This window comes from Vicia villosa, linkage group LG5 (assembly GCF_029867415.1).
Source record: "Vicia villosa cultivar HV-30 ecotype Madison, WI linkage group LG5, Vvil1.0, whole genome shotgun sequence".
Classification (NCBI taxonomy): domain Eukaryota; kingdom Viridiplantae; phylum Streptophyta; class Magnoliopsida; order Fabales; family Fabaceae; genus Vicia; species Vicia villosa.
The window spans coordinates 3,309,476-3,326,537 of record NC_081184.1 but is presented as its reverse complement, the minus strand read 5'-3'; the positions used below and the strand labels follow the sequence as shown (position 1 = coordinate 3,326,537).

General features: G+C 32.0%; 1 protein-coding gene across 1 annotated transcript; it reads right to left on the bottom strand.

The window, feature by feature from the left end:
* Positions 1–6,070: 6,070 nt before the first annotated feature.
* LOC131606140 (uncharacterized) lies at positions 6,071–7,896 on the bottom strand. Its single transcript, XM_058878418.1, has 2 exons — positions 7,714–7,896; positions 6,071–7,225 (listed from the first exon to the last, which is right to left on the bottom strand). The coding sequence occupies exon 2, from the start codon at positions 7,174–7,176 to the stop codon at positions 6,349–6,351; it is 828 nt and encodes a 275-aa protein (XP_058734401.1). The 5' UTR covers positions 7,177–7,225; positions 7,714–7,896; the 3' UTR covers positions 6,071–6,348.
* Between the last annotated feature and the right edge of the window lie 9,166 nt (positions 7,897–17,062).

Here is a 17,062-nt window from a genome sequence, read left to right as displayed (position 1 = left end):
ACTTTATTATACCACCCATTAAAAAATCAATTATCCAAGACACTATAATACAATAGAATTTATCAGTGTGAAGCCACTTTAAAAACCACGCCATGTGCATCCTCTTAACATATTTTTACCCAAGATCATGAGCTTAATATTAAAATATCAATTTTTTATTGAATAGCTCAATGTCATCTCAGTGCATCTAACAATGCAGTTTTCTAACAAAAATCAAATGTTATATCTACTATATAACATGATCTTAGCATTTTTAATATCATGATCTTACCGTTTTATGACCCAAGATCATAAACTTAATATTATTTTTTACTACATCTTGATCTTAATATTAACCCGCATACAACTTATGATGAATAAGCTTCATTAAATTTCAATAGACCTTATATATAAATATTTTAAACACCTGCTTTCTTGGTATGAATCTTTACAATTTAGTATAGTAAAGTAGTCTACTAGAAAAGTAAATTAATAGTCTTTTCAAAAAAATAATTAATAATTAAATGTAAAGTATTTAAGTTAGTTGAAATATTTTTAATATCTAATTTTATATTTACATTTTTAATCAAATAACCTTATATGTGTATTATTTATAATTGTGTCATATATCTCCAGGTATAGTTATAGTGTTATTTTTAAAAAATAAAATAAAATATAAGTATATTAAAGCAATAATATAGAAAAAATGTAGTATTAATTAGGTTGTACCATCAAACACCCAACCATTAGTAGCATCATACCCTTATATACTAGTAATAAAAATAAAGAATAGAAAGAAAATAAGATTTTGAACCTAAACCAAAGCTCAATGTGATTGATAAGGGGTATTGATTTATCTATTATTTTATTATTTATTTACGTATCTTCAAATATAAATTACTTAAATAAAAATATATAAAAATCTCCCTTTAATTTTAAAAACCTTTAATTTAGTTTTCTTATCAATCAAACTAATCATAAATTAAACCAACGTCGTATATTTGACACATTTCTCCACCAAATAATTTTTTATGAAAATTGAGTTTTTCTTAAAAGAAGGTATGTTTTATTTTTAATTTTTAAATTTATATAAGTTATTGGATTTTTTATACATATAATGATAATAATGTTAACATTTTAAAATTTATAAAAGATAAAATTATTAAAAGTAAAAGAGAAGATACACATTTATTAGTTATTTAAAATTAAATTAAAAAGTTTATTAACAACTTTTCTTAAAATATATATAATAATAAAATATAATAAAATTGATTTGATCTCTTTTTTCTATTATTCCACCTAAATTTTAGGTTAAAGAGTATAACTATTTCCTTCTAATTATAAATTTCTTTACCATTTTTTATTCATCATCAAAAATATTTTATTCATCATCAAAAATCATTCTTTGTCATTTGTTTTAGTTTTTTTTTTCTCTTAAACTCGAATATCTCTCGGTACTAAAATATATTCTTTTCCTTTTCTTTTCTCAATTGATCAGTTTTTAAGACGTGATATGTTCCTCACCTCAATAATTTTATATTGACTTTCATTAGGTTAAATTTATTACACGCCACTTATATATTTCATATGTGTTTAATGCACAAGAGGGAAATTTAAGGATTAATTTTTCTTGTTTAACGGATGGCTTCATCTTTACCACTTTGGAAACACAGCATGAAGAGTTTACTGTATGTTTCTCAAATAACATGGAAACCACGTGAGGCGGTAGAAGTTGAACTATCTTATCATAGAATCCATGTACATTATACAAAGCTATTTTTTTATGTGATGTGTCTTTATCAAATATTGTATTCATCAAAAGAGATTACTTAAGTTTCTTTTTTTAAAAAATAAACCAATTATATTTCAAATTTGTCATAGAATGGAACTAAATTTGAATTTATACTTATAAATAAATCAGGATTATATATTAAAAGTCAAATAAATCAAAAAATATGAAAAATATAAAAAAGTATTTATTTTTTTGTCAATAAATAAAAACCCAAAAAAGAAAAGATAACCCCAAACCAAAAGATACATGCCTCAAACCTAAACCTTAAATGCTTCTTTGCCCTAAGGGTTACCAGCTGAGTCGCCAGCTGTTACAACTGGATTTAAATTTTAAATTTTTTAACTTAAATTAGAGAGTCCTAAGGATAAGGGTAAATACTTGATAAAACCTAATTAAGAGTTTTTAGGTAAGTTGAGAAATTAGGATTAAGGAAAGGTGTTAGGCACCCTTAATCCTTCCTTAAAGTTTATGATGTCTCTGGGGTGATATAAATAATTTGTAGTAAAAAGAACAATAAGGTAAAGAACAAAACCCTTAAACCTACGGACAAATTAGATTTTAAAAAAAGGGACTCACTTTGATTTCTCAAATGTCTACGTACGTCCTTATTGGAGGATCAGAGTAAACGTAGTTCGTAATTTTGTTGGTGTTTTTTATGGGATTATATGCATTTTATTTGTATTTGAAATGATGAAATGTTTTAGTAAATCGTAGTTCGTAGTTTGCCGTTCGTAGTTAACAAATGCGTTGAACATCTCCTAGCTGAGAAAGTGACTTAACTTTATAGATCAATATCACAAAATAGGAAGTGAAGTTGTGATATAACACATCAAAACAATGGAATTAATAAAACATAATATCCAAATCATCCCATAACAAGATTCGTGATCTTCACAAAAAAGGAGAAATTATAGGACTTTCATCACAACCTGATCTTATTCCTGAAGAAGAGAAAAAGGTCACTCAAAGTCAAATTAGTGTTTTCTCAGAGAGAGAGAGAGAGAGAGAGAGAGAGAGACTCATTCTAAATTTCAGTCTCAGACACACCTTTAATTCATTCATCTCCAACCTCAAGGGCTAAAATAACATTCCTTCCACTCTTATTCATAACAGAGGCATGAAAATAACCATAGAGTTGAAATCGCCACCCTTAAGGCACTTGGATTTGAATATTTGAAACAATTGAGAATCTTTGATCCTGAGTAAGAATTAATGATCCGCATTGGCTCTAGATCTATCCTTTATCTCCTCTTCAGATAAACTTCTCTAACCAGTCAAAGAATCCAAATTACTCATCTCCTCTCTTAAAGACTCAATCTAAAAAATCTAGGTTTCCAAAAACGTGATTGATCCACTTTTCGGAGTTAATTTAAGATATTTGAGTTTCTCCATAATCACAAAGGTTTTCTGGCCATGAAAGAAGAAACCAAACCAAAAAGAGTGAACCAACTCAAAAAAAAGTTTGTGAGATAACCATAAGTTGTTGAAACTTAAAGACTTAGAACCCACAACTGATTTGAATACTTGAGAATAATAGGATAATGGTATGAAACATCTCTAAGACAGGCTCGTTGAGACATTATCCTACAATGATCCCACCACCCTAAAAACACAAGCATCTGATCAAGTCTACTAGTCGCTCCTATGTTTGGTTGGAACCAAGTGAAGTTCCTCCCTAAAAGAGATAGATTAATCAAATCTATGCTAGCCAAAAATATCATTAAAAAGCTGCACAATCCGGGATCATTTAGTAATTGGAGGAAGGAACCAATTTCCCCTATCCTCTTAGCAGGAGAGTCGACCAAATTAAAGTCTCCCAACTCTAGTTGCCGATTTCAAATCATTTTAGCAAATTAAATAAAAAATGGAAGAGGAAAATTGAAATTGTAAAATGCACTTAGGTTTGCCCAAAAATCCGATTATGAGCTTGAGGTGATAGCAATGTTATATAACGGTTGTGTATAGCAATACCGAAGTAACATCCACTACGCCAAATTTAAGCTGTAGCAGCGCAGCTACTAAAGCGCTTTTAGCAAAAGCGCTCTCGTAGGGCTCGATAAAAACAAAATTAATAAACAAGGAAAAATGATGCAAAAAAAGCGCTCTGGTAGGGGGAGTTATGAGAGCGCGTTTAAAAAGCGCTCTGGTAGGGGGGTATGAGAGCGCTTTTAAAAAGCGCTCTGGTAGGGGGGTTATGAAAGCGCTTTTAAAAGCGCTCTTATAGGGTGGGTGCTACGAAAGCGCTTTTGGGATAAAAGCGCTCTGGTAGGGGGTGTTATTAAAGCGCTTTTGAAAAGCGCTCTGGTAGCCCATTTAAAAAATTATATATTTTACAAACACACGCGTTTTGTTTCAGATCTTTCTTCTTCCTTCGTTGCTCCGCCGTCCTCTCTCCGAAACCCTAGAAACCTCCGCCGTTCTTCTTCCTTTCAGATCCAAAACACACGAGTTTATGGTGAGTTGAGGTTCGTGTTGTTGCTGAGTTCGGTTTCGATTCTGAATCTACAAACCAAAACCGGGTGAGACCTTTCTGAGTTTATTTCTTATTCTCTCTTCCTCTCTCAAATTTCTGAAGGGTTTGTTTGATTAGGAAAGTGATGAACAAATGTTTGGGTTTGATGAATGTTTGTCTGGTTATGTTTGATGATGATTTGTGAATGGTTTTGTTTCTGATGAATGGTTTGTGTGTATGAGAAAGATGAACAATTAGGATTTTGGTTAGTGTTTGCGGCTGTGTATTGTGATTGTTGTTGGATGAATATGAACAATGTATTTACAGTTTCTGGAGAGGTTTTTCGAAGATGATGAACAGAATTTTTTTTAGGGTTTTTGGTTGTTGGCTCTACGGCTCTACGGCTGATTTTTTTTAGGGTTTTTGGTTGTTGGCTCAATTGACTTGTTCTTTTATCAAAAACTATTTTTATGTGCATGTGGTTGTTAATTGATTTCTTATAAATTGGTTTCTGTTCTGGTATAGCACTATTTTTATTAACTATTTTGTCTTTTGTTCGGAGATGAGGAAATTTTTGGTTGATAGAGAAAATATTGAGAATGTGAATGTTGTGTAAATAATCACGTTTTTCTATTGTAGGTTGAGCTTCAAACAGTGGATGGACTGGTAAAGGATAGAACACAATGTGCCCCTGCCGATTATGTTCCACAGAATATGAATCAAGTAATGTACCCCGAAGTCTTCTGTGGCAGGATCGTTCGGGGTACAGTTATTTGATTCATATTCTGTGACACAATACAACATAGCTCAGGTGACTACTGGTTCTCCACTAAAGCATCAATACAACATAGCTCCAGATAATACAGGAAGCGTACATTGGTTGCATAAGAACTCGGAAGTTGTTTCCCATTTAGTTGTTTTGGTTTAGAAATATGTGAATTGGTTTAGTTGTTTTGGTTTAGAAATATGTATATATGTATTTTGATTTACATTAATGGTATATAATATAATACTTTTTTTGTATATAATCGATATCGATTATAATGGTATATATCGATTTGAAATGATAAATTATAGGTTCATGAAAAAATACTGCCAAAAAATAGTAAATTACAGGTTCTAAAATATTGCTGCCAAAAGTGCAGGTTTAGAAATAATAAAAAGCATAAAAAAATTAAAAAAAAACGCAACATACGAAAGCGCTTTTGGAAAAGCGCTCTTATAGGGGTGGCTATCAGAGCGCTTTTTCCAGAAAAAGCGCTCTCATAGGGTGGGTATCAGAGCGCTTTTTTTGAAAAAGCGCTCTTAAAGGGGGGGCCTACCAGAGCGCTTTCTGAAACGCTTTTGTTACCTACGTCAGCGCTGGCTTTCACAGCGCTTTTAAGCGCTCTTAAAGCCCAAAATAAGCGCTGTCGTAGCCCTTGTACGGTGTAGTGATCGTTATTAAGAAACCATTTCAATATTAAAAACAAACTAAATATATACCATAAACTAAAGGAAATTCAGTCTATTACTCTTTCTGTGATTATTTTGAACTCCTCTATATGTTATGCAGCCATATTCTAGGATGATTTCTTCCAAAATATACATGCAAAGTCCAATATTTGTTAGGTTCAAGAGATTGCAACAAACATGATTTGAACAATTCTAGAACTCCAAGTTATCTAGTTGCAACATTTTTTTTAAGTACCGTAACAACTAAGGGTTGAACAATTTTAGACCTCAAATCACAATTGCGTTTGCAATATTGCATCTACAATACTACTGATGTGATCGATTTCGCAATCATATTAAATCAGACATAAGATCGTAATAGAAATTAAATCATACAATTTTGACCGTGTTTATTTAATTATTTTTTTCTCAAAAGTCAATATTTCACAATCTCAAAACTCAATTTTCTTTTAATGAACTGAAATTTTTTAACTTTAAGCATTAAAATTTACATACGAGCGTATCAGTATTGTAACGATAAAAAAAATATTCATTGATTCAATGATGATGAGCTACACATGACATGAAATAGACGAATAGACGAGCATTTCTCGCAGCGGCTTGTATTGTACATCAGTTTCATAACTAAAACATTGCATGAAATAACTCAATACATAAGTTTGGCTAGCTATTATTGATATATACTCATTAGTCTCCAAAAAAAACAGTCAACCATTATAAACTCTTGAAGGAGGTGACAGTTCTTTAAGTGATAGTTAATAGATTCCAGATCCTTGATGAAATTGCCAGACAAATCAAGCTTGCGGAGTTTGGGAAGTGCCAAGAATGGATCATTATCATCTAGCATTAAATCATAGTAACTAGAAACATAGGGATTAGTGAGAACGAGTTCTTCGAGTAAAGGGAAACACTCAGCAATGAAGAAAAGGTCTTTCTTGTTGATATTATACATTCTGGAACATGAAAAAGAAGTCAAATTCTTCATCGTTTTGGACAAAGCTCGTAATCCATTTGCAGCGATGCTGTTGCAGGACAAATCTCGCAGGTCACAGTTGAAAGTGGAGATTTGGATAAGAAGGGCATCGAGGTCACATACTCTAGATAAGCGAGTCAGGTCGAGTGATCTGAGGTTAGGAAACCTTTGGAAGATGCGAGGAAGGAAAGGGATGGTTTGATCGGTGATTGTGAGAGAGCTTCGGAGACGGTTGGTGATGTAGAGAAACTGTTTTGAGACGACGGAGAGAGACTTGAAAGTCAAGTGGTCGCCATTGAGAGATTTGAAGACACACTCCCATAAATCATCCGGTAAATATGAACATGCTTCTTCCGTCATTTTTCTTCTTTTTGATGCTTCTGAAACCTCTTGTTGTGCAGCCATTTTTCGTCTTTTTGATGCTTCTGAAACCTCTTGTTGTGCAGCCATTTTTCGTCTTTTTGATGCTTCTGAAACCTCTTGTTGTGCAGCCATTTTTCTTCTTGTTGTTGTTGTTATTCTCATTGTAACACTGGATTTTGATGACGATGATGAAGATGGGTTTTTTCAAAACCTGTAGCAAAATATTTCATTAAAAACCACATTTAACAGAACAGGAAAGAAAACCCTAATTATTATAATCAACAGAAATTTACAAGTCTCAATTCAAGATTCAATAATCCAAAATCGGAAACCAATTTTAAGACGTTTTTTATGAGATTAATTAATACTAGAGAAATAAATTATACAACCACACCGTATAATTATACAACCACACCGATATAATTATATTATTTGTTTTTTTTAATTATTTTTATAATCAATATTCACTTTTTTCAACACATGTTTTGTTGTATTTTTTATGGTGTATGTACATGATGTAGGAATTTTAGTGTAAGCATAGCAATATAGCAATGCTCTTAATACTAATCACAACCATCAATCATTGTCAGAAATCAAAGAAAACCCTAGCGTTCAATGGATAGAGAAACAGGCTCAACAAACAAATAATCAAAATCACACCAACAAATTTAGCACAAACGCAAAAACGGCTCAACAAACCTTAATTGATTCTTCGATCAAACTATCGGTATTCCTGAAATACCCTGGCGGTGGGAAAGAAAAGCAACAATAAATGTTGGATCAAAGAGTGTCTTCGATTGAAGAATCTGATTGATTTTGAGAAGAAGCAACAAAAAAACCCTAAAATATAAAAGGGGCTAAGCAGAGAGAAAATCCTAAGATCTGAATGGCATGTGACAAATGAGAAATATCTTGGGTAAGGCTTTGTATTTATAGCCAAACTAACCGACTCACAGCTTCAATTACGCGAATGACTCCTTTTCTATTACCATCATCTATATTCTCAAATATTTTTTACTTATATAAGATATAGATTACTAATGAATTAAAATATGTTTATGTTTTTTTTTTTATATTTTAAAAACTACATTAAAAAATTATTCAAATTTAAAATTTTGTAAGTTTTCTTTTCGTTATAAAAACATTGAACTTTTGTAGGTTTTTAAATTCAATTTAATTGTTTAGTTAAATTAATATTTTTTGTATATTTATTTAAATAATGTAAGGGATGTAAATTTTAATTAAATAACTAAATTTTTTACAATAAGAATAACTTTTTACAACTTTGACTATTTTTATCAATGTTTTATTAAGAAAAATCAGGTGCATCAGTTCCATATTAACAAGTATGTAGAAAAGATAGTAAAATATAAATATTATTATGATTTGTCTTTAAATTATATTTTATCTTTTATTTAAACTCGTTTGTTTTCAATCATGTTATTTTAAATATAATTAAAATATTGATTTGATTTTAATTTAAAATTTGTTCAAATCTAAACTTAAATTTTAAGTCAAAACAAATCCTTTAAATTAGTTTTAATTGACCATCAAATCTAATTAATCATTATACAATTTCAGGTTAAAAGATAGTAATTATATTTTAAAAAATTCTTCAAATATTTAAGCCTAAGTTTTCTCACTTTCGAGGTCTATTTTTTTTATTAATAAAAAAATAACAAATTCACATGTTTCTAGGAATAAACTACCCGTTCATTGCGAGTGTTAGTAGATAATATATTTAAATTTTATTTATTTTTATTTTATTATAATAATATAAACGTGAGAATTTATTTAAATATAATTTTAATATATTTATTTTATTTTATTTTATGTTTATTTTATCTACTTTAAAGTTATGTATTAGTTATTTTTATATTTATATTTATAAAATTTATGTATCAGTTAAATTTTTATGAATAAAATAACAATATATTATTATTAATTGTTATAGTTAAAAAAAATACTTTTTTATATCACTTTTGAATATAAATTTATAGTAAATAAAGTTACAAAAATTATTAACAATAGTAGTTAGTCGTTGTAAAAATTATAAATAATATTAGTTGAAAGGAATAAAAATTAGGTTTAATTATAATTCCTGTTTCTTTATTATTAATTTTTTTTCGTGATTTTGGTCTCTCTATTTTAAAATCTGGAATTTTAGTCAATTTATTTTTGTTTTATTTGAGGATTTTGGTCTCTGTAAATTCCAAGGTAATTTTTAATGAACACTGACACATCATCAATATGAGCATCATTTCAATTAAAATTGTCTTCAAATTCAAATTTGTAGGGGCCAAAATTTTCAAAAATCTAAAATATAAAGAATAAAATTCTTGATTTTAAAATAGGGGAACTAAAATCCAATAAAATGGATAATAAGAGAGTCAAAATTGTAATCAAACCTAAAAATTAATTAATATCCTTGCTTACACACAAAAAAAAAACCTAAAAATTAATAAAGCATTTGATAGGTGAAATAGAAAAACATGAGAAATTCTGGAGAGAAAAAACTAAACATACTCTAAACTAAAGGAACCAAAAGGAGATAAAAAAAACAGTAAACCATGATGATTGATAACAAAATATTGCATCAAATAACACAAATACATAAGTTTGTCATTATCTATATGTACTCATTAGTCTCCATAAAAAACAGCCAACCATGATGACCCCTATTGAAGGAGGTGACGGTTCTTGAAGTGATATTTAATATATTCGGGTGATGAAATTTTCAGACAAATCAATATTGTGGAGTCTGGGAAGAGCCAAGTATGGATCATTACCATCTAGCATAAAATTATAGTCATTAGAAACAAAGGGATGAGTGAGAACGAGTTCTTCAAGTAAAGAGAAACAGACAGCAATGAAGAAAATGTCGTTCTTATTGATAGTACTCATTATGTAACATGGAAAAGAAGTCAATTTTTGTATCCTTTTCGACAAAGCTAGTAATCCATTTGCAGCCATGTTATTGCATGACAATGCACGCAGGTCATGGTGGAAAGTGGAAATTTGGGTAAGAAGCGCATTGAGATAAATATTTAAATCTACTCTTAAAGAGAATATAATTCATCTCATATATAATCGAATCGACTCATGAGCCTAATGAGTTGAACTATATATAGTTCAAGTTTAGTTCATTTAATTAACGATCTTAGTTTTTCGCTCATATTCAACTCAATTGGATCATGAATCTAGTTCAATGATTTAATTGTCAAACCAAGTTTTAAATTAATTTTGAGTTGGTTCGTTTCATTGTAGACCCTAATGGTACTCCTGCCTGTAGGCAGAGCCGTCTCAAAATTTTAGAGGTGTTGTGTAAATTAGTCATCGTTTTAACCTTCATAAAAAAATTGAGGCTCTATTTAACTAAGTTTAATTATGACAAACCATTTTTCCATAAGAAAATTGAGGCCCTACATAAGACACTGATAATCCAATCAATTTTTCCATTTCTGCCTAAATCTTCTTTAATATAATACCGTAGAAAAAAAAAAGGTGTTCCAAATATTCCTTTAATTGGAAGCAAAGAACACAAGTCACTTCATGGTTTGAAATGCAAATACATATTCTTCTTAATTGGTCTTTGGTTGGAATCTTGTTCAAGAAAACTGTTAGGAAGCTGGAACCCTAAACATTGGTGCTTTCATTGAGAGGATATGAAGAAAAGAAATGAAATGAATCTTTATTTTCTTAGTTAGTTTTATTTGTCTCTTTTATTTTACAGCTTTTCCTTAGTTTGTTAGGGTTTAGATCTTGCTTCCTAACAAAAACCCTCTGCGTAAGGGCATTTATCTTTATTAGAGCCTGACTTTTTCACAAATTGCTGAAGGCCTCGACCTATTCCTCTTCTGTTTGTTCCTCTTTGTTCCTCGTTGTTTGCCTCAATTATAAAATCATAACTATATTTGGTTGAGTAACCTTCTTCCAAAGAACTTTATCTGGTGTACCTAATTTTGGGCCTTTATTTGCTAATAAGATGAGAATTTCCAACCGAAAATTATACCCCGTACTCCTACATTTATCCCAATATCCCTACAATTTAAAAAAAAAACCAATTTTGTCCTTTTTAACTTTTAACTTTTTATTTTTATTTTTTATTTTTACTGTTTGTACGGACACCAGAGTGACTGGAACATGTACGTTGCTTCAACCGGATATCCAAAGATGCAGAATTCCGGTAAGTAAATATCCAAAACCGGACAACCCAGGCTTGGGTGTTCCGGTTTCCATTTTTCTCAATCGGATATCCCACTAATGGGTGTTCCGGTTTGTTGTTTTCTCAATCAGATATCCCCTTAGTGGGTGTTCCGGTTCCTCTTTTTTTTCAATTTTTTTTCGTTTATTTTTAAATTTTTTTTAATTATATATTAAATTAAATTAATTTTATATAATTAGGTGTGGATCCTCCTTTGATGAAATGCGATGTAAATCAAACATGTGTGGATACAACTGATGTTTTTGTAACTTATCAAAAATTTGCTACAAGAGAAGAGGCGATAAGTTGGATTAAGGAGGTTGGAATCAGGAATAAAGTGGCAGTTATAATAACTCGTTCAGATACCAAAACAGGCAAGAGAGGAAGAAGTGATAAATTAGTATTTGGTTGTGATAGAGGTGGAAAATACAAAAAATAGATAGCGAAGCCCAAAGTGGTAGTAAGAGATGTGGTTGTCCTTTCAAAATTAGGTCAACACCGTCGAAAGATGGTTTTGGATGGAAGATTGATGTAAAATGCGGAGTACACAACCACGGCTTACTTGATAGATTTGAAGGTCATGCTTTCGTAAGTCGACTAAATACAGATGATAAGCAACATATTGTTGATTTAACAAAATGCCATGTTCCACCAAGACACATATTATTGTCATTGCAAGAGCGTGACCCGGAGAATGTCACTCGGATCACACAAATATACAAACATAAGAGTAATATACAAAAAGACATAAGGGGTCCCAGAACAGAAATGCAACAATTGTCTGATGATGCTGTGAGTAATGATGAAGCTCATGAAATATATATATATATATATATATATATATATATATATATATATATATATATATATATATATATATATATATATATATATATGATAACCTCGGGTCTGATGGTCCTTCGTCATAGATAGGAACTGGTACCTCCATCGGCTGATCACCTCGTGGTGCTCTCAATAGAGGATGCGACACCATATAATACCACGCCAAATAATCATCGTCTGTCTCATATGGTATGGTGGCAAACGCAACTGGGGGATCATCGTGGGATCGGATCACCTGCAACACACTCTGCATATATGTAGCCCACTCAACATCCACATCAAGTGTGTCTACTTTAGGAGGAGCAATCGGTATGTATTGTCTGTATCCAAACTGACGCATGCATCTGTCAGGTAAATATAAAACTACAGTACCATACCACTTCAAACCACCCCGGTACAAACAAATATCATCAAAAGGACGGTGCTCCCTATGATCCTCAAAAGGGCGCCTGACGATATCGTGAGGGGTCAACTGATCTAACACAACTCGGGTGTCAGCCACTTTTTGCGTCCCCTGCCTATATTCCCATTTCATCGCCCTAGCCATTGGACTATCAATGCCACATAACCCAGAAGTACCTCTCTTTCCAACAGTTGGAAAATACTCATGAATACAACACTGTAACAAAACATTACTATTATAAATTAAACTAAATTATAATAAACTAAATTAAACTTAAAAATTAAATAATTAAGTATAACTAAATCATAAGTAAAATTTTGTACCTGAAGAAGAGAGGCATAACCGTCAAGCTGCTTGCATGAATGAAATGAAGCATCCCCTAAGTATCTGTATAGAGTAACCAGTGCAGCTGCCCCCCAGCAATATCTTCCACAAGTATTCAAATCTCTCAACAGTGGTAGATATTTTGCCTCGACAAGAGTAAAAGTCTTGTCGGCAAGAATAGTACAACCTAATAGCACCTGTAAAGTTATTTGCAGCTCTTTGTTGCTCAAAAACTTGCTTCAACCAATCCAATTTATAGTAAGGACCCCTTACAGAAGAAGCCTTTGTAGTTGCATCACTCAGTGAAACACCAAACAACTCAACAGCTAGATGGATAGCATCATAATCGGTGACATCAAAATAAGGATCAACCAGCTCGCCCCTAATCGGTACATGAAGAAGACATGAAACATCATCTAGCGTGATGGTCATCTCGCCGAATGGCATATGAAACGACGATGTTTCAGGATGCCATCTCTCAACAAAAGCATATAAAAGATGTGTATCTACCCTGGCCAAAGTAGTATACTGCAAAGATGACAGACCAAATGCAACTAACCAATCATTCATCTGCCTTGGGAGCATTGTCGGAACCCATCCTATTAATTTGCTGCCATGTGCAGCAACCTTTAAGGTTGGCTCTGGTCGTCTCTCCTGAAAATTATTTGTAATATATGTGTTAATATATAAGTACATATAATTTAAAATTATTCAACATAAGTTTTTAAATTATTGAACCTAAAAGAAAACATTTACGTACCTCGCCCAACCATAAATGACAGGCATCATGGTTTTGATATCTAATCAATAAAGAAATATCAGTCGGTCCTCCGGGAAATGCCGGGTGCTGCGGACCAACCTCAGGTGCAGCTCCCTGCTGTCTCTCGCCATCAGCATCTCGACATTGTCTTTCTCTTTGACGCATTCCGTCGATCGCACCTCCTCTTCTTCGAACCACTAAAAAATAAAAATAAAATATAGTAAAAAATTAAATAAAATGTTATTAACAATTAAATATAATATTAAAAACAATAAAAAATCAAAAACGAAAAAAAAGAAGAACCGGATACCCCAAGGGGGGTTATCCGACTGAGAGATTGAAGAACCGGAAACCCCATTGTTGGGTTATTCGGCTGGTGAAACAAAGAACCGGAAACCCCACTCATGGGTTGTCCGACTGAGGCCTAGAAAAACCGGAAAACTCACTATTGGGTTGTCCGGTTGGTTGCTTTCTTGAAATGTAAGAACCGGAACTGTGATGATTGCGTTATCCGGTTTTGGAAAAAAAAATTCCACTGTATTCACTTTGAAATGAAACTGTTTGAATGAGTGAAAAGTGAAAAAAATTTGAAATTTTTACTATTTATACAAGGATAAATTTGTCCGATTTTTGTTTGTAGGGGTATTGGGATAAATGTAGGGGTACGGGGTATAATTTTCTTTCCAACATTCTGGTTTTGTAACTTGCCAACAAAAATCTAGGGATTTAAAGGTCTCCCTATTGTCATATTTCATTGCACGAAGTTCCCATATCTTCCACTGAAGCTCATTTCTTCTTGCTTCCTTCAAACAGATCCAGATAAAAAATTTAAGAGAGAAATCTCCACTCCAGTTAATAGACTAAAAAGGACCAAATGTTCCCTTTCCAATCTTAAAGTGAGTTCTACCTACAAAGTCAATACCACAATTGTCGGAGTTGAAATCTAATTTGGTTAGATCCATCCACCATGTGGAGACATGTCTTCTATTACTGAGATTAGATTTAGATAATATTTGATGTTCAACTTCCTCATAGCTAGATTTTAATAAGGCCACCCACAGGGCATCCTTCTCCTCTAAAATCCTCCACTTCCACTTTGTGAATTTTGATTGTTGTGAATTATTGATGAAATTGTTCAGTGAACCGATTAAATTTGCACTGCTGCTATTCCTTTTGTTGTGATGTGTTAGCGATTGAAACGAAAACTGGTATATTGTATTTTGTGTTGAGGAATAAATGTATAGAAGTGAGACTGGAACGTATGATTGGGTACCAATTTGGAGACGGGGGCCTCCATTTGTGGTGAGACCCCCTTTAACTGAGACGCACGTCTCATGGCTTGAGGAAGGTTGACGGGCGTCATGCCCTTAGTGAGGTGGGGAGACGGACGTATCTTATGGGTAGAGGCGGGGGGGCTCCAAGACTTAAGGTGGGCGTCTCCCACCATGAACATTTGAGGTGTGGGCCCCACATTCCTTAAGGTGGGCGTCTCACCCTTCCACTCCATACATTTGTTTCCTTTTTTTGCTGTTATTAGTAGGCAGCTAACTTAGTGCACCATGTATAGTATAATCATGTTTGGATAATAAGGAGTTGTTATGATTAGAATTTATAAAGTGATAAATGAATTAGCATTAATAGTCAGTGGAGATAATTAACAGAATTGAGAATACTTGTGATTAGAGCCATTTTAGCAGAAAATAGAATTTATAGCAGATAAATTTGTGTATCAGAAATATGAATTTAGCATAGAAGTGACGAAGTTGAAACAATATAAATTATTTAACAGAAGGTCTTGATTAACTAGCAGGATCATGTTGAAGACAGTATCGGTTAGCCAAATTAGTAGATTTAAGCAGTATAATTAGTTGCTCGAAATTTAATGAAAATTGACGGGGTAACTAAGATTAAATAGTATATAATTGTGGTTGAGTTGTTTTGTTGAAATTATGTGAAATATGCTGACTTGCAGGTACATCTGGTTAAGTTGATTTGTCCGGTTTAGGGACATTGCTGATTATAGGTCCTATGACCAATGTTGTATTGTTTGTGTTGTTGATGAGTTGATATTGAATGTGTTGTTCTTGAATACTTGTTGTTGATTTCATTGTTGTTTGGAATACATTGTTATTGTTGATTAAGTGGTAGGTGGAACGACCAATGTTGGATTAAGTTGATGCAATTTGTTGCATGTTCAAGTTGTTGTTTTCGTTGTTGTTGTTGTTGTTGTTCTAGTTGTCGTTGTGGTTGATGTTGCATGGCATACATTGCATTGTTTAAGTTGGCCTTGATGGCACCTGTTTAAGTTGGTCTCGATGGAACCACGTTGAAGGCTTACGCCTTGTTGAAATGTCTCGATAACCTGACATCTGTTTAAGTTGGGAGTTCTGCTCCAAATGATACCACATGCATTTGCATAGTTGTGTCGCATTTTGAGTCGCTGTGAAGTTAATGTTGTATGAGTTGTTGTTGATATAAGTGACGTTGGTTTGAGTTGTGAAATAATTATTGTAATTGTTGTGATTATTGTTGTTGCTAATGATTGTTATTATTGTTGTTACAAATTGTTGTTACAAATTGTTGCTAAAGTTGTTGTTATAAATGTCGTTGCTAGTTGTTATTATAATTGTTGTTTTGAAACTGGTGATAATTGTATAATCTGATCTAATATATTGATTATCATACTTTTGTTTATATTTTTCAATATCTCACCCCTTCTGAATGATATTTCCCTACTATGGGAAATGGACAGATACTCAAGATAGCGGTGGACGTTTGAAGTGATTTTATGAAGTATTTAGTGGTTGTTAGTCGAGTTAGTGTCTTGCTCTGATACATAGCACTCGGGACGGGATTATGATTGCATATGTTGTTCTAATTGTCATTGTTTTTACTAAAAATGTTGAAATCCAAGTTGAATAATAAGAAGTAATCACTATTGCTTTTAAGTTGTTTTTAGTTGAATAAAATGTTGGTGAATAATTATAAGTTGAAATTTAGATTTAGTTGAATAAATTTGTGAATGAATTTAAGTTTGAAAGTTGTATTTCGGATGCTATGTATCAATGTTAAAAGAAATATAGGTTGTTTGTGGTTTTAAGTTGAAAATGTAATGCCTCATGTTTGATGTTTTAAATTGTCCGCACTCTGATTTTAATATAATTGTTGGATAGATTTAGGGTGTTACACCTTGGATAAGTGACTTTAAGCACAAGAGGAGGATGAATTGTGGTATTCCAAATTCTCAATTAATTTTAAGATTTTTCTACTTAAGAAATAAATTGTGTTAGTATTCTTTAATATCGGATTAAATTGAACAACAAAATATAAATAGTTAAGTAAATTGCATAAATTAAAACATAAGGGTTTGGAGAGATGACACCAGGAATTTATTTAGGTTCGGCCGAATGTTGGCCTACTCCTGTTCATAAGTGATCTTTTGAGATTTTGTCTACAAACTTGAGCTTTTAAATATTATACCCATGAACCTTGATACAATTTTATATTGAGATTT